The sequence below is a fragment of the Brienomyrus brachyistius genome, chromosome 23 (assembly GCF_023856365.1).
Source record: "Brienomyrus brachyistius isolate T26 chromosome 23, BBRACH_0.4, whole genome shotgun sequence".
Classification (NCBI taxonomy): Eukaryota; Metazoa; Chordata; class Actinopteri; order Osteoglossiformes; family Mormyridae; genus Brienomyrus; species Brienomyrus brachyistius.
The window spans coordinates 6761786-6784240 of NC_064555.1; the positions used below are offsets into that span (position 1 = coordinate 6761786).

The window sequence follows — 22455 nt, forward strand, 5'->3', positions numbered from 1 at the left end:
GCATCACTGTGAGAGCCTCTGCTCTTCACCATTATCAGTCATGACTGTGATTTCTGCATGTATCTGATGCTGTGGGCCGTGGGTATAGAGACCTGCCATCACCCCCATCATCTTCAGGGGCCACCACGACAGCCTGAATAAGTCAAAACCACAAGACCTCTCGAAGCCATGCTTCAGTGGGAGATCATACAGCCTGAGGTCATCCGTTCGGATTTTGTCGTCTTCTCCAAACCACTTACCGTGATCAGATAGTTAAAATTTCAACAAGTCGTTTAATGATGACTTGTTGAAATGAGACACCCAGCTTGGGTTTCCAGTGGCTTGCGAGTCACATCTTTCCTTCCCTTCGTTTGAAATCTGCTCACTACATTCCACTTTCTCAGTTTGGCATGATCAAGTGGATTTATTACCAGCTTGCGGCCCTCATAATATTGAATAATTGGAAACCTCCTGATTTATTCTCAAAGATCCATACACTGGGGGTTCATCGCTGTTTAATTATCCCTCCTGCTCTCTGCTCCCTCCTTGCTGTAATTTCTGATTTTTTTGGGGGGCATTATGCAATGATCGTTAAGGGAACTCTACAAATGTTACCCCTCTACTGAAATCTTATTTAATTTTATTTCTGGACAGCTGGAACATTATGAAACAGAGAAGGAAATCATAAGGGCATTTTAAGAATAAATAACATGATCCTCGGTGAACCTAGTGACTAATCTTATGAGTTTGGTGATCCAGTTGATCCCAATCCTCAGGTGACCATCTCAATGTCAAAGGGCCCAGGAAGGTGGCCTACCTGCGTTTTGCCTCAAAACAACTTCGAAACATGACTGACGAAACTGGCTTTGCGATAGCAGCCAGGCTGAGCAATTCAGCTTTTCAACCATTTATGCGACTTTGGCCAAGCTCACAGTCACACCATGTGAGCACCGACGGATCTCTCCGGTTCACCGTGTGTCAGTGGTGACACACATTAATAGATACAGTGAATTTTCTTTAAATAGTAAAAGTGTTACGTGACTCTTGTAGCCCAGTGGCACTGTTCCATGCACCGCCCACAGCCTACCATTAGTTTATTTTTACCCTCATTCTTTCATCTAAGTACTGTGATCTTCTTTTTGGGTAGCTTACCCAGAAATGGCCTCCACTTTGTAGTAAGATGTTCTCAACACTGTGGTGGGGAAAAAAGTTATTTAAGATGCTTCGTCTTTGAAAGGTTTTTTTTTTAATAGGCAGACTTACTGTTAGCCTGATTATACAAAAGCAGCCCTGAGTGGTGAAGCGGAGTTTCATTTTCCTGTCCAGTTCATGGGCTGGTTGAAGATCAAGTCTGGTGCCCCAATCCTGTCCTGTTCATGGTTCCCTAGCAATTGCGAGGATATCGTGAGCTTTTACCAGATAGTCTGTCTTTGTGTCTGTCCTGTTGAGTTAGGCAGCACTGCAGGGTGACTGTTGTATTGCTCTGCACAGTAACCAGGCTCATCTTAATCATCGGTGATAACGGACAGGCGAGAATGATACAGATATAAGACACCAACTTGTGGATGGACATCATAAATTATTTGTTCTTGTGAACTGTTGACTGGCAGGTTCTCGGCTATTAACAGCTGGCATGTAAAGGACATTGAGTAATTGCTGGGGGCCACAGGGATGTTAGCGCGTGCCTGTTTATTATTTGGATGTGACTGCTCTAGTTAGGGGGCAAACTTATTGGTGAATGTTCAGATTTTGTGTTCTACACACTTTGGATCTTGCTGCTCTTTGTATAATTAGCAAATCCAGTTCAGTCTGCAAAACCCAAATCACGAGGGGCTCTTCCTGTCCCTCACTGCCACTTCCTCTTTGACTGGCAGTATTTGAGCAGGATCGATGCCCCTCTTTGCTAACGCTTAGGAATGAAAAGCTGCCACTTGGGTGCCTGGGTTGATCAGCCAAAACACCGGGAGATGAGCTCCGGGTTTCTACAGATTCCTTGAAGAAGCTCTCACTGCTTTAACCCAGAATGTTCTCCGATTCTGGCGTTCGCCTTTTGCTGGCCGTCAGGTTGCCGCGCGTTGGGGATCAGCGCTGGGCCGAGAAACAGGGGAGGGTTCCGGAAGGACTTACGGGAGTGGTACAGCACGTACAGTGAGCTCGCTGTTCCCGGCCACATCTCTGCAGTACCGGATGACGTTCTCATGGGCCGAAAGTCACCAATACTTCCTGAACATCTGTTTCCTGATCAAAGCTGTTGGGGTTCTAAGCCTGATATGCTGCCGCAGGGCTGTAGTTAAAGGTTAGCCCTGTATGCCTTGCTTATTTTTGTGTTTGATTCCTTCACAGGACCTCTTCTCAATCAGTGCCTATGTCTATGCCCAGAAGCCTCAGCTGGATATTCATAGTTTTGAGGGTAATTTCACAAGGGTAAGTATTCACTGTGGGTATTACAGAGGAACACTGCCCTCAAATACTGATTCAGATCATTGTTATTTAATTAGAGGCCACTTGTGGCTTGTGTCGAACTGCAAATCAGATGTGAAAGCTTCCTGTGTGAGTGCACACGTGGCAGACCCGATTGAGCATCACCGGGATGCCGAGGAAGGGGCGGGGCCGCTTGGCATGATGTCAGAAGTGCAGTGGGCTCGTGCCGGTCGGGATGTTGATGGGCCGTACCCCCTGACGACATCAGCAGGCCAATGGCATCTCCCAGCTGCCTTATTAATAGCAGATCAGAGCACACAGCACACCCGGCCACAAAGAGGACCTTTGTCTGTCTGCTCTATTCTTGGCCACACTCTAGAATGAGTGAGAGTAAACCCCCTCGCCCTATTCTTCCCACAGCTCTGCGTTATCCAACCCCTTGTCCTATTTTTAAAAGAAGGCCCCAGTCTTCACATCATGCTTTGCACCATACACCGCTAAACTTCGTAAGAATGTGTGAGATTGTGCCACTTCATTAAGTCTCACACAATCACTGCATAGTAGGGAATAGGTGTCATAACTATCCTATCATAAAAGGCTGGGAGCGTGAACTGAACGCAAATCAAATCACTTTTATTGTCACGTCACATGTCACCAGTGCACAGGTACAATATGTGTGAGTGAAATGCTTGCGTGCGAAGCCTCTCGAAGCACTTGTAGTATGACACAGATTAACATGCGATTGAAATATAAGTATAAATATATAAAACATAAAACAATTGACAAATCTATGTATGTACAAAACTGTATGCAGTTGTGCAATAAGAATGTAAAGTTAAATAATGTACAGAAGAGCATCATATGCAGTGTGTGGTAAGTGGCTGAGTGTCGGAGCCCATTGTTAATGGTCACAGTTCAGCAGTCTGATGTCCTGCTGGAAGAAACGGACCCTCAGTCTGCTGGCCCAAGCCCGTTCTTTTCCAGGTTCCTCACTCTGCCAGTCTCATTGGGGTTTGTCCGTTTTCCTGCTAAAGCAGGGGATCCCAACCTTTTGATGTCCGTGGGCTAGTTTGAGGCGTAGGAAAATGTCACGGACCAGTAAAGCTCCGAGGGTGTGGGTGGGGCTGTTCCAGTGGAGGGGTCAGAGATTTCACTGAAAATGTTTCTATTTTTTTAAGATGTGGACAGAACATAAGGGGTTGTAAAAATTTGAAAATTTTGAAAATACTTTATTTTTGGAAATTAACCAAACCCTCCAACAAACTCCTCAGTGTTCTGCAGCCTGTGGAATACTGGCTATGAACCAGTACTGGGTTTGGGACCTAAGCTGAAGTGGTCACATTCTGCCTCCCACATCCCCCCCGCCCACCCAGCCACGGGATCACAGTTGCTAATGGCATTGCTGGCATGGACACCACTGTGTGCTTACATAGTGTGAAGGAGCCTTAGGCCTTCACAGGCCCGCCATTGGCCAAGCTCTCTTCTGTGTGTTTGTGAAAGAGAGAGAGGCAGAGGCAGAGTTAGACAGTGAGAAATAAAGGCAGTGATAGAGAAAAGCAGAGTGGCAGAGGCAGAGTGAAACAGGCAGTGATAGACAAGAGCAGAGAGTGGTAGAGGTAGAAAGAGAGGCAGAGATGGGCAAACGCAAAGGGACACAGAGAGAAATAGAGGCAGTGATAGAGAAAAGCAGAGTGGCAGAGGCAGAGAAACAGGCGGTGATGGACAAAATCAGAGAGAGAAATAGAGGCAGTGACAGACAAAAGCAGAGAGAAATAGAGGCAGTGACAGACAAAAGCAGAGAGAAATAGAGGCAGTGACAGACAAAAGCAGAGAGAAATAGAGGCAGTGACAGACAAAAGCAGAGAGAAATAGAGGCAGTGACAGACAAAAGCAGAGAGAAATAGAGGCAGTGACAGACAAAAGCAGAGAGAAATAGAGGCAGTGACAGACAAAAGCAGAGAGAAATAATAGCAGTGATAGAGAAAAGCAGAGTGGCAGAGGCAGAGAGAAACAGGCGGTGATGGATAGAGGCAGAGAGAAGCATAGGGAGAGGAAAGAGAGTAAGAGAGAGAGGCAGAGATAAGCAAATGCAGAGAGAGGGAGGCAGAGAAAGCGGCAGATGCAGGTCTCCCCAGCCGGGCTGCAGCCTTACCCTAACCCTAACCCAGTCAGGGGAATGGAGGAGTGCGCTGGCCGGCACATGCTCACCATGCCTCGGCGGGGCGCCGCTATATGTGGGCCGTGCCGGATCAGGCCAGCCTCTCTGTGTGTGGCCCCACTCGTTATTCCCCTGCTGAAGTTTTGTTTAGGCATCATCTGTAACAAGCTAACCACAGCTCGCTGTCTGGAAAGCAGCATGCAGGGAAAATAAACTGCTATTTCTCTGGCGTCTGAGAGCAAAGGAGAGGGATTAATCCTGCGTTTTCACACTGCCTTATGGTGGTTTATGATCTCTCTGACTCCCCCTTTTTGCTGGGTAACATTCCTGATCGCTAGCCTGGGCAAATTACAAATTAGACATTGCTATTTGCGTTAATGAGAATTGAGTCTTTACGGTAAAGCGATGCAGAGCTAGCAGGCCTTCCCTTCCCTAATCCTTTGAGTTCAACAAGGATTTATAGCCAATTAGTTGGCTGCCATTGTCAGCTGTTTAGGAACCGATACTCATCCATCTATGTGAGTCCCAGCAGCAGCACATGGCGTGGGTACACCCTGGACGGGATGGGAGTCCTTCACAGGGCACCCGGCCGGGACACATCCTGGACGGGATGCCAGTGCCAATACTTTTCTTTTCAAATTATTATTAATTAATTTTGTGCTGCTTATTGCACTTGCCTTTAATTATTAGTGATTGGTTTAATTGGATGGTATTCATCTTTCTGTCATTCTAGGCCCCCCTTTTTCAGGATCTGTTCAGCCTTTGCTCTCTCTCTTTCTTTCTCTCTCTCTCTCTCTCTCTCTCCCACTCTCACTCTGGTGGTCGTTTAGCAAGGCGTCCACACACACTGGCTAGCAGCTAAACCACAATCACCATTTGAAATATGTGCAAAGCACTGCCGTGATGTTATCTCATGTTTTCCCGCCTCTTATGTGGTACATGTGCTGCATTTGCCTTTTCTTGGCTGCACGCTCATCGCATGCCTCTATTTGCAGGAGGACTGCGAACCCGCCATCCACGAGAGCCTGAGCATCGAAAACACGCTATGGGCCAGCACCGTCGTGGCCTCGGGTGAGAGCCTCAGCCCCCCTCCCATCCTGTCAGCCCCTGGCCCCCGATGAGGAACGACAGGAATCCTTACTTTAGGAGAGTCTCCTAGTTTTCTAGTTTTCTGGGCCTGCACATGTGATGTCATGGGGGGGTGCTTTCGTCTGACCACCGACTGGAGTGAAGGTTGGCTTTTTCGCACACGACACGCGGTGTAGAAACGTGATGCTGTGTCTAGGTCGTGCGGCAGGCAGCCCCCAGCCGTGCACCCAGGGCCTGCTTTGTTTGTAAATGAGGACCTTCCACCTGAGCCGCTGTCCTCTGAGGGAACGCGCAGCTGAGACAGAGGATGACTTGCTAATGGGAGGACTTAACAGCCCCATCTTATGTAACCCCCATCCCCCCCTCCCGGATTACCCAATCCCTCGCAAGCCGCGGCCGCGGCTTGTCCGTGCCGTTAGTGATCTCCATGCCATCGATCTGCGGGCAGGCTCAGCTCTCAAGCAACTGGAGCCGACGCGATGGGGGAGCAGGTCCGCAGGAGTTTCTCCATGCCACCTCCTGCACACACCTTCCCTCACCCAGACCTCATGGCCTGACCTTGACCAGAACACTTTCCCTGTGGGCCAGCGCCTGACGTCACTACAGGGGCATGGCGTCCACTCGGGGCTCAGTGTCCCGCCCGTTAGCGAAACCATCGTAACGCTCAAATTATATACACTAATGGCCAAATTTATGGAAATCCTTCTCATTTTTAGTGGTTGCAGAACTTTACTTAATCGTCCAATGTATGATTTTTGTAACATTCTTTGTTTATAAATATTACCGCCAGTATTTTTGTAGTAATTTTTAAAGCGTAATGCTAGTGTATATTGGATATTTCTCAGAGCCCTGCTGGTTCCTCAGATAGGCACAGGTGGGGTTTTCAGCTTAGATATTTACCAGATTTCACATCAGAAACAGGGTTTGGTTTTTGCTGTTGTGTTGCCATCTTCAGCCCTGGTCGCCGTCGTTCAGCTCTAGCCGTTTGCTGATTGGCCGATTAATCCCCTTCTTTACGTCTTACTTCCAAGACAACTCCCTGGACTTGAGGAATGACTTCTGCTTTTTCTCCCTTCCTCTTCTCAAGGAGCTCTGATGACTCAGAGAATGTTTGAGGGTGTGTTTAAGTATATAAGTGGCCTTCGTCTCCCATTATGTTCATTTAATATTAATAGCACATTTGTCTTTTGAACAAGGTCACTATAATGAATTGGCCAATGACGATGGGAGAATATTGATCACTTTTTTCTTAATGACTGCATTCTTTATTTAATGTGCTGGATGTCACGGGACATTATTTATTTATTTGCGTAACCTCGCGGGACTGGGGGCCAGGTTACAGGCCTGCATGCTTAATCATCACACTCCCGAGTTAATCCGCAGAACGGGGAATTTCAGCCGCTATCTTATACAAGTCTGGGGCTCTGCCCTCTTTCCAGTATGTAATTAGCTTTATTTTGAATTATATCTTGAAATATCACCTCGATTAAACTTATGTCTTTATTTTCTAGTCTGTTGAGTGCTTTTCTGAATAGAGGACAGCTTCCATGACTCTAAATCATGCCGGCAGGAAGTCGACATGAAACAGTAACGGCAGAGTTGTTTATGAAAGCAGGAAGTAAGCAAACACACAGAAACGCAAAATAACTGCAGGGACAAGGAAGAGCAGTTTGTGGAGATGATGGAGAGACGCGGGCTCTGTGTGTGGTGGTCGTCTCCATCTGCGTCTCCTTTTTTAAGACTTTGCAGGATTTGTTCGCAATAAACAGGGATGTTGAAAAATTGCTCTCTTGCAGAAACAAAGCAGTAATTATTAAGGAAAATGCTGCAAGCTTATTCAATGTAATTATTAACCAAGTGAATGTGATAGTGTTTTCAGCTTTTTTTGTTTGTGTGTGTGTGTGTGTGTGTGTGTGTGTGTGTGTGTGTGGATTATGTTTATATTACATTGTGGGGCCCGAATGTTCACCCCCAAAATGTAATAAAAACTTGTTATTTTGACATTGTGGGAATCATTTTTCAGCTCCCCACAAAGATCTGTGAATGCAATCAAAAAACTAAAAATACCAAAAGTGTCATGTTTTGTTTGGTTACTTATGGTTTAAGGTTAGGGCTGGGTAGGGCTTAAGGTCACCATGTTGGGATTAGAGTTTTCCCCATAGGAATGAATGGAGAGTCCCCACAAAGATATAATTACAAACCTATGTGTGTGTGCGTGTGTGTGTGTATACACGCAAACAAATAAAACGTTAATATAGTTCAAGATAGTACTGTGCAAAAGTCTGAGGTAATGAATGAAAATGTTTAAAGCTGTTTATTTCGGTAGTAAGTGTTTATTTGCTCAGGAAAAAATTTATCGCTAGAACATTTGCAAATTAAGCATAATACAATAAAATCTAACAAGAATTATATGTGCATACACACACACACACACACACACACACACACACACACACACAATCATCACCAAAAGTGTAAGTATAGATATTATTTTTTTCCTTTCTCTGCAGGCACAGTGATCGGGGTGGTGATCTACACAGGCAAAGAGACCCGGAGCGTGCTGAACACCTCCCACGCCAAGAACAAGGTAAATTTTTGTTTTATTTGTATGACGTCTCCCTGTTGACCACCAAAGATATCCAAAGACCTCCTGCCGATCTCGCCTGTAACATCACTAGCATCCTCTGTGCACTGGCTTTCTGTCGGACCCTGGTATGGCTGTATTCAGTCCTGTTCTCCCTTCTTAAAAGCAGATGACTTTCTCGGCAGTGCTTTATAAAATGGGTTAGCTCTCTCTTGCATTGCAGACTAGCAGTCAAAAGTTTTGGGGAGTTTTCTACATTTGCATGTTGCTTAATATTTACTAGAAACACACTCGATAATCTTTGCTAGAAAATAAATGTACAATATATTCACCATTTGAGTACCTTTATTAGCAAGAAAATGCCATATCTTTGATTCATCAAAGTAACCTCCTCCTGCAGCAGTTGTAACAGCAGAGAAATTCTGACGCATTTGATCTGCAAGGGACATTAACATACTGCTCTGTTTCATGGGATGAAACAGTTAAATAGTGCATTTAAAGTTAAAGGACAGCCTAGAATCTGACTATGCCATCACAACAAAACTAGTTAATAGGATGTCAGACATGCACTGTTACATATTATTTCCATATCATAAAGGAAACTTGTTTTATTTGAGTTGTGTTTCCTTTTATCTTTGTTCGCTCAACTTTACAACGTTAAGAATAAAAAATCTGCAGTTTATGAATGAAATGGAAAAGTGGTAAAAACCAGTGGTGGGCAAAAACTTTGGACTGGTGGTGTACATGTCTCTGCTGGCCGGCGTCGGTGGTCTTTAGCAGCGGCAACACAGTGCTGCGTTCCGAGCCCTCGGATCGGAGAGGACGGGCAGAGGGATTGGGGAAGTCAGCTGAGACAGGAGGCAGCTTCCCTGACATTCATCGTAATACGTTATTCAAAGTGTGAAAAGCACCAGCTGCTCACAGCGTTTTACGTCAGTCTCGCCGTGTATCGATTTCTGGTACAAAAAAGGCTTCATATCCCCAGATGAGAGGGAGCGATCTGCATCTATATGAGACCTGCTCACGCTGTCCTCATTAGGCTTGCTGTGACCCTTTCTTCCTTCACACCTGGGCTTTGGGGTCGTATCACTTTCTCTTCCTTTCTGCCTGAGCCCCGTTCATGTCTCCTGTCCTCCTACTGCCTTTTCTTCCAGCCCATTGCTCTGACTCAACTTCTCGGGGGGAACCTCTCAGTATCCGTATCTGAGGGACACTTCATGGTCTCCACGTCCGCCTCCTCCTCTGCCCTCTCATCTTCTCCTCTCGCTGTGTGTTTTTCATCCTTACTTAAAATCAAAAATCCAGAGAGAGCAGTTGCACCGAACCAGTTGTTTTCCATGTAAACCATAATGCCTCACGGATGGCTATTTGAAGGGTGGCAGCTGATTCTCAGTGGTAGTTCTAAGGGTGGAAATTTGCGACATATATATCTCACAGTTTCTTGATGAGAAAAATAGCTTGTTGGATCAGGTTTCTGCTCCAGATGTCGGTTAAACTCTTAGCTAGTTAATTTCCCTCTTGGTTAATTAACATGTTGAACTGACCTTTCTGCATTGACAGGTCCAACTTCATCTAGGAAGCCAAGCTTAAAAAAAAAATAACAAGATCGATTACTGATTAACGGCATCAGCATGGTCTGTGATATTTTAAGGTTTGGAAGCTCTGCTGTGTAATTCCGCCTTATTTAGCATGATTAATGATTGCCGAGTTGCTGGAATTTACCTCACGTTGTATGCATAGGGTAATATTTTCCAGGGCACCTGTATATCATACTGTATGTTGGCACAGAAGCGTGCAGTAGAACTACGTGATTGACTGCAAATGATATATGCTGTAGCTGTGTCATGCTGGATGAATGTAGCCCTGACATTTCCAGTGGACGGTAACACAGTTTAATAATAAAAAACTTTAACGCATCGTGCTAGCATGCAGTCCGCAGTGCAAGATGCAGCCAAACGAATGAGTTGGTCGTTTAAATAATACATATCAGGCATTCTTGAAAGATCAGCTGGACGGTAAGCGCCACATCTGCCCAGTGGAAACCCCGCTCCGCCGCCTAGCCGCGCAGGCTTTCTGGGAATTGGGCCTCGCAGATTGCGACGCCGATGGAAGCAGCGTGTGGCGAGCGCAGAATCTGATATCCACGCAACATCGAGTTCTCGAGCGCCTGAGCATCCCCCCACATCCAAACATGTGAGCCTTCTGGCAACGCAAGCAGGGAGGATGCGCGGCTCATCGTACGGCGCATGCCGCCGCCGCCTCATGCCACCGCCGCATGCCACCGCCGCATGCCGCCGCCGCGCCGTCACAGATGTCCGCGTCGGGCTTGTTATTCCGACGCTTAACTCCTTCCCTTCTCAGAGAGGAGCACACTCTTGTTTATTTATGCTAGCTGTTCCTGGCTGGGGGGTGGGGGCTGGGGGCTGTAATTGTTAGCAGCTGTAATGCCGAAAATCGCATGTTAAGTGGGGGACTCCACCGTCATTCTTCAAAATAAATAGTGACAGGTCCATTTGCTACTGGATCGCCAGATTGCTAGCTGGGCTGTGTGTTTTTTTTAATGCCTATATTTATTGAAACCCAGGGCTGGTTCTTCCTCTGGAAGGAGACATTCTTATCGTATCACCTCGCCCTGTGACGAAGATTAAAATCGTTAAAGTCGATTTCTTATGTTGCGATTGGCTAGGGACATAGTAGTGTGTGTGTCCCCCAGTGCAACAGGTGTGCATCGTCCAGGCCAGGAGTGACCAGTCTGTGAAGGTCTCCGTCCTGAGCTGGCCGCGGTTATATATCTGCTGCTCGCTGAGCGCCATCATATTTATGTGGAAGGAATGCAGCGGGGGGGGGGCATTTAAGGCCTTTCAATAATAATAATTCGGTGAAAGGAGATTATGCCCACGGGATCCTGTAAAAGGAGTCAGCAGTTCTCCATGTGGTGCCATGTTCAGCTAGATGCTCTGAAGGAAACCAGCATTGAGTATGAGGTCACTATATATGAGTCCAAATGAGAAAGACTTGTAGCGCTGACCAGATTTAGGAGGTGAGGTCACTACAGTCCCTTATCCAGGATGAGTTATGTGAGCACGTAATGAACACCCACCTAATCATCTGTCTGTGTTGATTGTATGGAAGAATATATATGTAGCTAAATAATGATAATTTCATGCAGATAAATCTGAAATCTCGTTGCTGTCGGATTTCCAGTTATGCTTGACTCTTCTGACTGTTCTGCATGCTTTAGCGGATTCAGGCCCGTGTCGAGAGAGATCTCACGGGCAGGCGGGGATGTTCTAAATAGGTTGGATGTTTCGGGGCATTTCTGGGGAACAGAATTTGAACCTGAGAGGAGGGAGTGATTGTTGGGAGCAAGCTGGGTGACTGGATTTGCGATGAATAGAGTGGGCATGTCTTCAGCCCCGAGGGGGCACACAGACAAGCTCCCATTTAATTCAGTGCCGCTAATTGCCAGTTGTCCTTATTATTATTGTACTTATTGCAAGGTGCTATGAATCACTTTTTGTCTTTTTCCCCTGCTGAAAATGAATCCGTCGCTAGTGGTTATGTTGGCGGTGGAGCCAGTTATCTCTGCTTGCATTGATTTTATTGTTATTGAATTATTTTATTTAAATGTTTAGTTTACCTGGTTAGTGGGTGTGTAAGTAGCGCAGTTCGGCTGCACCCCCTCGGATGGTACTCCCCCTCCTCATTGACCCTTAAGCGTCATCTGGTCCTGGTTTGAAGTGCCACTTTCATCTGCTGGTAATTAGCGTCACCTGCATGTCGCCGGTGTAAACTCTCTGCCGCAACTCACGGCAGCTGCACAGGAGCCTGCTCGGCCAGGCATCGCCACTCCCGGCAGAGGGAGGCGGTCACAGGGCGTGCTGGGAGGGTGACGGCACTGGCGAGAGGACTGACCTGACATCGAAGCTCGCCGACAGCCTGCTCGCCTGCCGCCTCACCCCCGCCAGACACGCCAGCAAATGCGGCATCTGCTGAGTTCCATTTGCCAGCTTCACAGCTTGATTGGCAGGTGTTTAGTTTGTTTTCTTTTTATTATAACATAATGCCTTGTGCACCAGTGCTTCTGAAGAAGGACAGATGTATTCAGTCGACAGTTGACTGATTCGTTTTAAAGACTTTTTTTTTTTTTTTTTTTGTGAGACATGTCTGTCTGAATGTTAAATGAAAGTTACCGGACGCGCTTGTCACCGCCCTGCGTCGTCTTATCAAACGCATGTTTCCGCATCTTCGTCGCATGCTGGTTTGGGGGGGTCTCACATGCCCCTCTGCTTCCTGCCATCCCAAACTGCTGACCCCTTGGCGCACAGCAAACTCTTCTGGCTCGGTGTGCTAAATCCAGCCTAGTCCGGTGTGTGATGTAGATTGCAGTGGTCGTGAGGCTTCATTTCAGTTTGGCCATTTCTAGAATGAGCTGGAGTTTGGATAGATATGGGCTCAGCTGGAACCAGAAACAGATCGTTCACCTCTCCCTCTGTCTTTCAAGATTATTTTTCAACGAATAAAACAGACTCCGTTCTCCCCTAAAAAGTATTTCCTTTTCAGTTATATTTTCATTCTTCTGAGCTTCTAAGGACGTCCCTCATTGTCCTAAGAGAAACTTTCGGTCTAGCTGTGATATCGTCCGATGACGACAACCTAATGCATCTTTATCTATCTTTCATGTCAAAAAATTCTCGAATAATTGCAAAATAAGTGTATTTACACATGCTTATGCAATATCCTCCTTTGTCGGCTGTCCATTGAAGCAGTGAGACCTGTCCCTAATTGAGGTTGTGTCACTCCAATTAGAAAAGGGACCCTTTTCACTCGGACTGGTGACATCATCTCCTCACCATAGGGCGTCTCTCACGCGGCTTCGTCCGAAAACGCCCCCAGACTCATCGTGTGATGTATCTATGTATATGTAGCAATTCTGCTACTTTGTAGTCTTTTGTTCTGTTATTCTTTGGTAGCTACAGGACGGGAGAGGCAGAAGGAAGAGAACGTTCGGAGATTAGGGCTGTTTTATTGTGTGTTAAAGATTTTACTGTTGTGAGAAAGTAATTAGTTTGCATGCTTGGGTGGTCCGTAGCCCAGGAAGTGAATTTTAAGGTTGAATCATATCCTAGATAAAAATATGAACACCTGTTAAGGGCCAGAGCAGTCTTTGGGCTTTCAGAATGTGTGTGTTGTCACCATGATAAAAAGTATGTTGTAATGATGGGAGCCAATTATAAAAATGACTGCCCTTAACTGTCTTATCATGCGTTTGCCATTAAACCATTATGTCCATGCAGTCTGGGGCCTGACCTGTATCACAGGGTTGGTCAGCTGGCTGGAGTGAGATTTTCAATTCCAGTCAAGTCCGCACACACATGCACACGCATTTACATGTACATAACATGACAATAAAGTTTACTTTGACTTTGACTTTGATAACAGTTTTATTACGTTGAAAATAGCCTGTAGGGTTTGCTCACTACCTCGGCGCTTTTGATCTAGCTAATTTTGGGTTTATAATGAAATAATATAGATTCGCCGTAAGATATCTTGCGTGAGCGTGAAAGGCTGAATGCATGAGTGTCACGTCATGACACTGGCCAACTTTGGTATCTTGAATCTACCAGGGTGCTGTTAGCCAGATGACCCCTCTCTCAGGGCTTTTTCGTGCTTGAAGGCATCAAAAGCTTCTTTCAGTATTTGCTTAAAGCCCAAATGTCAGAGAGTCATCCAGGTTGGCCGGAGACGAGGGCTCCAGTGGAGCTGGAAGATTTACTACACCCTTGCTACACTCTTAAGGAGAGCGATCGGCTCTGAATCAGTGGAAATGCATGTTTTTTTTCTTTTTTTTTCCTATGAGGATGTTTGTGTTGATTCAGCTGTCGGGATGTTTGAGTTGTTAAGTTCAGCCAGCCAGAACCTCTCCCTCAAAGACAATGACGCCTTCTGACACACGTGCTGATACCACACAGCACCGCACCGGCAACGTCTTTGGAAATCTGGGCAGTGTCCCCAATTGTCCCAGCCACGTGCACTGGGCCTCGTGGCCAGAGAGGGTCTCTGTCAAGGTGATGTGGGGTCCAGCTCAACCTCAGACAATTAGATTTATCGTAAATGTTAGAACTAACAAGCATCGCCATCTTGTACTTTTTATTGGTCAAAATAATTATCAATTATAATTAGTTTCTTTTTTCCTTATATTGCTCTGAACCGTCAGGTTAATTTTGGTCTGCTATCACCCAGATTTGAATGGGTAATTCTGTCTTCATCAGACCCTGAACTTGACCTTAGAACTGTCTGGAAGCCCCAGTCAGAAGTCGGCATGCCCTATCTCCTGCTTGCTCCAGCTGCGGGGGCAGTGTGGACAGGGAGACCATGTTCTGCACTGCTTTTATTTGCAGCTGATAAATCAGCAGGTGTCGCCCCCTATCCGCCCCGGGCCAGTGCAGCTTAAGAATGCCTGGACTCCTTTATTTACAGAGACTTAACCGTATGCCTCTTTAATCCACTTTTCACTCAACATCTCCACACGCTTCAGTGACTGAGAGGCAAACTTTAAAACAGAGAATTTTACCACTGTGAACTTTCTTCTCTCCAATTAAAAAACAAAAAATGCACGTATTTATTTATATTAATTTTTGCAATTTTTGTTTTTGATTACATTTAGAATAAATTAATTTTTAAAATACCCTTTTTTTGCAGTAGAATTTGAAAACTAATGTAAAATGGGGTAACTGACAGATTCCACTCGGTCTCTTCTTTGTAAGGAAGCCAGGTTTCCCATCATGCATTGTACACTCGTGGTTATCGTGCACTTTACTTTCTCTACGAACATGCTGATCGTTGTCACGGGAACCCGCCAGACGCAGCTGAATGTCTGACAGTCTGTCGAGCTGCTTGCCGTTGCCTGCACCGAGTGCAGTGTTGTCCCGCTGTTTCTTTGCTTTGCAGGTCTCCATGATGGACTCTACGGCATTTAGCATTTCTCCTCTTCTTTACTAGCAGCTCCCTGAAATGTTCCCAAAGTGCATTTTTTTTCCCAAAGAGCCTTGGGTGTTCATCAGCTTGCGTACCTGACGGCTCTTGTGTTCTCGTCACGAATGACCAGAATGACCTTTCCCAAGCATTGCCTTGAGTTCCCTGCCAATGGCTGTCCTGTCCCTCTGTCGCCTCTGCAGGTGGGGCTGCTGGATCTGGAGTTGAACCGGCTCACCAAGGCCCTCTTTTTAGCCCAGGTGGTACTGTCCGTCGTCATGGTAGCACTGCAGGGCTTTGTGGGCCCTTGGTTCCGTAACCTCTTCCGCTTCACGGTGCTCTTCTCCTACATAATCCCAATCAGGTATTCAGCATATCACTATTCATATTAGCATATCAGTATTTGTTGGTCTATTACCAGAATGTTCTTTTGGTGACCCAGCATTCATTTTCCGCCAGCTTAGGCACATTTGAGATAAATTGTTTCCAGTGTTATGAATATTTTCCAAGCTGAAATTATATTTTTACTAGAGGTTTGTAGACACACATTACTGCAATTTAGTGATTAACTTGCTAATGCCAATTACCATCAATGTCAGTTAATTCACCGACACCAAATCCGTATGGCGAAACTAGTATTTCCTTTGGTGGGTGATATTCGGATGATTGTATGGATGTTAAACCATTGTTTCTGTGCCTTTTCTGACCCATAACCCCCTTCTTCTTCTCCGCCTCTAGCTTGCGGGTCAATCTAGACATGGGCAAAGCTGCCTATGGGTGGATGATCATGAAAGACGAGCACATTCCTGGCACCGTGGTTCGAACCAGCACTATCCCTGAGGAGCTCGGCAGGCTGGTCTACTTGCTAACGGACAAAACAGGTAGGCTTTCCTTCGCTGCCATTGGATGAATTTGAATCATTGAGTCGTCATTCAGTCATTTTTCAGTCATTAATCAGGGACCGTTACTGGATATGCAGCTAACAATTTGTGATTCTGCAAATGTTTACCAAGATGTTACGATTAAGCTATAGAAACATTCAATGTGTCCAGTTCTCTTGATTTTCCCAGATCCCAGTACTACAACTAAGATAGATATCAAGCAAAGGGTTTGGTAGGGCAGCAGTTCACACTGTCGCTTTACAGTACACCTCAAAGGTCATGGCTTCAAGGCTGCACTGCAAATTTGCAGTATATGCATGTGCATTTTTATGTTTATGATGTTCAGACAATAATGTTATCAGGCCCAATGACAGAACCATTGTCCCATGTTGTAAAACATGAACATAACATTCCGTTAATGTTACAGTAGGAACATTCTGAAGTTCTCAAAAACTTTGAGAAGGCCTTCATATAACTTTTGGGAATGTTGTCTGTTAGCTGGGATGCCTACATACTGTATGATGCATTTTTAACAGACAATCATTAGGTGAGAGTCAGGAAATTGAGTCACAGTGGCTGGGGCCCAATCCCTAACTGAAACATCATTGTCCCTTGACGGTAAATGGGTTTGCGTTTTGTCAATAAACATCCTGCGCACTCCCCGTTGCCGCCCCTACAGTATCTGAGACAAATCATCTCATAAATTGCATTACGGTTTCCTTACTGTTGAGCGAGAAAGCTAAACGTCTTAATAAGGTTTCATTGGTGATGGTACTTCCAGTAAGATTTGAAGCAGTGTTGCCATAGAGACTCACCGGTGGGCACCAGCATGCGAGGCAATCATCGTACAATAGAAGATTGATAGAATAACAGATAAAATCTGTTGCCTGCTCGCTCGCGGTGCGTTCTGACACTGAGCAGAAATGCGAGACGTTGCGTGACGAATTAACAAATGGTGCTTGAAGCAAACAGGGGCGTCTGATTCGCTTTCAATCTGTTGCGAGGATGTTGATATTTCCAGCCGTCGAACGGCGGCCGGTGTGTGAGGGAGCAGTTTGAAAGTTTCGCTGCAGCCTCCTGCCCTGATCTCTCCCTGGCATTACGGGGGTGTCCCCAGAGTAAGAATGGCAGGTCAACTGGGTCGTACGTCTCACACGAACACACCTGCCTAATCCTTCGTTTTAGTAAATTGTAGCATACGTTGTTGTAACGTTCTAAAAAGTCTTGTGTATTTATAAATGTGTATATAATGCCAGTGTACTTCCATCCATCCATCCATTTTCCAAATCGCTTATCCTTCTGGGTCGCGGGGGGTCCAGAGCCTATCCTGGAAGCAATGGGCACAAGGCAGGGAACAACCCAGGATGGGGGGCCAGCCCATCGCAGGGCACACACTCACACACCATTCACACACACATGCACTCGTATGGGCAATTTAGAAAGTCCAGTTAGCCTCAGCATGTCGTTGGACTGTGGGGGAAAACCGGAGTATCCGGAGGAAACCCCACAACGACATGGGGAGAACATGCAAACTCCACACACATGTGACCCAGGCGGAGACTCGAACCCGGGTCCCAGAGGTGTGAGGCAACAGTGCTAACCACTGTAACCACTGCACCACCATGCCGCCCCCGCCAGTATACTTACAAATCAGCTCGTCACCTAAACCAAAGCTGCAGGAAGGGGATGTGCTATCTTTTCTACTTGAAGTGGCAAGAAACCCAGAAGGAAATGTGTGCCGATGATGACAAGGGCCTTTTGGATTCTCACAGCTCCCTGGATGCATGTGGCTGTATGTCCAGGAATAACACAAACATAATGTAATTGTTTTTTTTTACATTCCTCCTGAGATTGAGTTTTTGTGTGTGTGTGTGTGTGGGCCTCTGATGTATTTACACTGCAGGCAGTTGTATGATGACTTAACAAACCATACAAGCCCTTACTTATTTACATGAGTAGATTCGCATGCAGTAGTTTATAGTGGTGTATTTGCACTGTGAAATGAATAGTCATTAAGGCATTATGATCGCGTATTCATCATGTACAGACTGCACTTAACAGACTGCTACAATCTGGCCTTTTTACTGAAGTTTAGTAAACATCAAACTGGGTCTGTTTTTCTTTCCTGTTTACTATGGGAAAAGGTTTTTTTTTTATGTGACAGAAGACGTTAAGATTTTCTACCAGGATGTTGGTCGCTCATCCCTTTCGTGCGAAGCATTTCTTTATAGGATGCGGATGGAAATACATGACTCACTTAGGAAAAGATTAGCGAAGCTGATGCATCAGGGAGCAGAGTACATCTCTCTCCGTGCGACCGCCCGAACAAAGAGGCACGTGTGTGGCCACCCAGACCACAGGGCTGGGGCATCCTGCGACACTTCCCCGCCATATCCATCCGCATTTTCCTGCAGCACGTTCAATGCCTCAGTGTTTAACATCTGGTCGCTGCCCTGCTCCCAGAGAGCTCAGCTCAGCCTTAAAGGGGAAGCCTGCTCGCTCCTGCTGCACTTTTTATACAGCTCTGAACTGGCACGACACACGTGATTTTAGCATCGTACATGTACGCCATATTGTAACGTCACCTTTAAGCGTTCCGATTTCTGCTCATTAGAAGAGAGGGGGCGATCATGAGTGATTCTAAATCCTAACCCTAACCCTAACCCTAACCTGCAGGCACTCTGACGCAGAACGAGATGATTTTCAAACGCCTCCACTTGGGGACTGTATCCTACGGCACGGACACGATGGACGAGATCCAGAGCCACATCATACAGTCGTACGGCCAGGTAACCTGCACCAAAAAGACCGAAGGGAAGGATGAGCCCGGGTCTCCGCCCTGCATCGAGGTCCGCCACCGCGTGCAGCTAAAGGGGAGGACAAGACGAGAAAATGATTGTGCCTCAGCCTGTCAGGAGAGCAGTTCATTTCAGTTGGGATCTGAGCTGCTGTCTCTGTTAAGGGCAGTCAGTCTCTCAGTAGAGTTCGATGGCTGCCCATCAGCTCAATCGATCTTTATATGCGGTGCATCCCTCAGTATTATTAAGATGACAATAGCCTTGTAGGTCCCCTGTAATCCACCCTGTAAATCTATTACAACCTGATTATATTAACCTCCTGAACGCATTTTGTGACAGGGGGCATAATCCTTAATGGAATTTGTGCAAAATTGAATTATACAGACATCGATAAACATAACATAATTCAGAAAAGCAAATTGGCTTAATTTATTTGACACGGTAATGGTAGCGCCGCTCGCGGAACGCGGACGTGTCGCACCAGCCGCGGGAGGCGGGGTCTGGCGTTTGGTGGCTCGGCCGGTGACGCCCACCTACAGGGGCCGAGGGAGACAGCTGCGAGGGGGGGGCCGTCCGCAGCGTGGCACGGGGGTGAGAGCTCCGGGAGGGGGCCCGCGGACTGGGGAAGCTTGTCATTTCACATGTTAACCTTCAAGGGGCTTTTTTAACGCTAGACAGTTACTAATCAGAAATGATGTGCTCCACTAGAGCAGATAAATTGTGTCAAATACAGCTGGGACACTGTTGTGCCAACCAGCCCACTGCCGTGCGAAATTGATGGGTGCAGTGAGTCGAAAGGGGGAGACATGAGAGAGGAGGGGCGGGGGAGGGAGGGGGGGGGACACTCCTGATCTATTGTATGACAGACTTGATGGTTTTTTTCTATCTCTATCTTGTGTAAATGTGATAGTTCTCGGAAAAAACGTGGTAACTAATATAAGAAATGCAATATGGCATAATGTTTATGCAGCTTGTGAATTATTATCAAAACTGACATATTACTGTATGTTTAATGCCTTACTTATGCATATATATATATGGTTTGAATAGTACAATTGAAAATAGCATTTAGGGTGACTCATATGGGGCACATTCTTTTAGCCCGGGGCTATGACTCCACTGGCCTCTGTTGACCCTGTGGTCCCTTCTATAGACCCAGTGGGCCCCTCTATAGATCCTGGGGGTTCCTCTGTAGGCCCTGTGGGGCCCCCTATAGACCCTGTGGCCTATCTGCAGACCCTTTGGTCCCTTCTGTAGACCCTCTGGCCCCTTCTGTAGCCCCTCTATAGCCCCCCTACTGTATAGCCCCTCTATAGCCCCCTTGACCCATATGTCAACCATCTGGTCCCTTGTGTAGACCCTGTGGCTCATAAGCAGACCCTGCCCCACCCCTGCCCGCACAGGTCAGCTCCAACGGTAGCAGCACCAGCTCCACACCCTCCCGCAAGCCGCAGCCAGCCCCGCCGAAGGTGCGCAAGAGCGTCAGCAGCCGCATCCACGAGGCCGTCAAGGCCATCGCCCTGTGCCACAACGTCACGCCCGTGTACGAGTCACACTCCGGGGAGACCGAGTCCGTGGAAGCCGACCAGGACTTCAGCGACGAGAACCGCACCTACCAGGCCTCCAGCCCCGACGAGGTCAGCAGACGCGCTCGCTCTCCTTCTCTCACTCACTCACTCTTTTAATTTACCGTGGTGTTACACCGGGGAGAAAGGGGAGTTAAACCACTGCAAGGACATGTGACACGGTTGATGTACAGCTTATTCTAACTGGTTTTATTCAGTTCCTTATATACGTTACTTAAAAAGCTGTGGTTTCATTACTAATTGCGATATATTTAAATCCAGGCATTATCGTAACCGCTTAATCCCCACTGGGGTCGCGGGGGGCCTGGAGCCTAATCCCGGGAACAACGGGCGCAGGCGGGAACCAACCCTGGGCAGGCGCCAACACACCACAAATAATATTTAAATGTATATAAGAATAGATCTGTTTCACCACACAAACCCGTGTGAGACATACAGTGTGGGGTGCCTCTCCGTTAGTGAGCCATGTGCAGGTGTGTCATCATGAAACTGTATCATTCTCACTGGTGGGTGAGTAGCGATCCCCGTGTTTACAGTCCCTCTCCAGATTTACAGCCCTTGGAGCAGCCAACGTAAGCTGTGTGTTATCGGGGGAAGCGAACCATAAATATCCACAGATATGGGCGGGTCAGTAAGGGTCATCGTGGCGGAAGCTGCCTGTCGTCATTTGTTATTAGTATATTGTTATTGGAATACGGAAGCTTCCTGCGTTCCTGCGAAGTGGTGAATCTTATCGCCCTTTAAAGATTCCATTTTTTTTTTTTAAAAGAACAAATAAAAACACTTCGCTAACATTTAGCGAAAATTGTGTAACGTGAAAATGTTTTACTCACCTTTCAGACTAGTTTTGCTTAAGTTTCTGCCACTCGCCAGTTCTGCTTGTGATTCTGCGATGCCTGCTGCCTGTTTGCATTCTGATGGTGAGCCGGTCTTTCCTGTGCTGGTTACATCAGTCCCCCTGATACAGAGCAGCGTTTGTAGGTCACCTGTGTTTTTTTGTTTTTTGTTTTGTTTGTTGCGTTCAGTCGGGACGGCTCATATCAGTATAGAAATTGTCGCAGACCTACACTTCGCATAACACACCGTATATATGCATGACATGAAAGAGCATGTAAGATACAACATGTGAAGCACAGATTCAGCCGCAGCCAGATTTTTGTGATTACAATAAATGGCCCTTGATGGTGTTATTAACCATCCCCCCCCCCCCCACAAGGGCTTGAAAGGCAGATAAAATGCCAGCACTCTGTCATGTCACAGCTTAAAAAAAACGGGGCTCAACATTCCGGGGCCGGCGTTGGCTGTTGTAGCATTTTCTGCCTGTATTGTTATTAATTGTTTTGTGGGCTGCTGCTTTTTCTGAATCGCGGTGTGTGCCCCCCCATTTGAGTTCACATTAAATGCTCTCAGTGTGCATGCGGTGCCCGCACCGGCGGGGGGGGGGGGGGGGGGCGCCCTGATTGAATTTGCTTCCTGTTATTTATTCGCCTGCTCCTCGCAGCTCCATTCAGGGCGCGGAGGCCTGAGCAGAAGCGGTCACAGAATTCCGGGCCCCTCCCACCCCCACCGGAATTAGCTGCCCGCTCCCCTGGTGATGTGTATATTTATTTATTTCTTTTAATACTCATCTTTATCTCCCTCATTGTTTCTGGGCACAGATCAATATTTAATTTTCTCTGAGAGCCTGGGAGGGGCGCCATGGGCCGGGGGGGGGGGGGGGGGGCGGGGGGGGGGCGGGGGGTTGAGGGTGGCGTTTCAGGCTAAGGCAGCATCAGTACCTCCGTCCAGCCCGAAGCAACAGCCCCCTTGGTGACGGAAAGGGCAAAAAGGTACTGACCAACAAAAGCATGCCCCCCCCCCCCCCCCCGAAGAATACCGGTGAGCCTAATGTAATGAGGGATCGTAAACGGAGGGTGCCTCGCGTTCAGGGGTCGTGAACTAACCAATCAACTCTGCCGTAAACAAGGTGTTTCTCGAGACCTCT

General features: G+C 46.8%; 1 protein-coding gene across 4 annotated transcripts in view; it reads left to right on the top strand.

The window, feature by feature from the left end:
- Nucleotides 1–22455, top strand: part of atp9b (ATPase phospholipid transporting 9B) — a 64415-nt gene that overhangs the window by 20142 nt on the left and 21818 nt on the right. For all 4 annotated transcript variants that reach the window (XM_048992517.1, XM_048992519.1, XM_048992518.1 and 1 more), the window contains exons 9-15: nt 2323–2403; nt 5554–5629; nt 8158–8234; nt 15410–15570; nt 15945–16087; nt 18764–18876; nt 20289–20522. In XM_048992517.1, coding sequence (XP_048848474.1) covers nt 2323–2403; nt 5554–5629; nt 8158–8234; nt 15410–15570; nt 15945–16087; nt 18764–18876; nt 20289–20522 — 885 coding nt within the window. The remainder of the gene's footprint in view (nt 1–2322; nt 2404–5553; nt 5630–8157; nt 8235–15409; nt 15571–15944; nt 16088–18763; nt 18877–20288; nt 20523–22455) is intronic.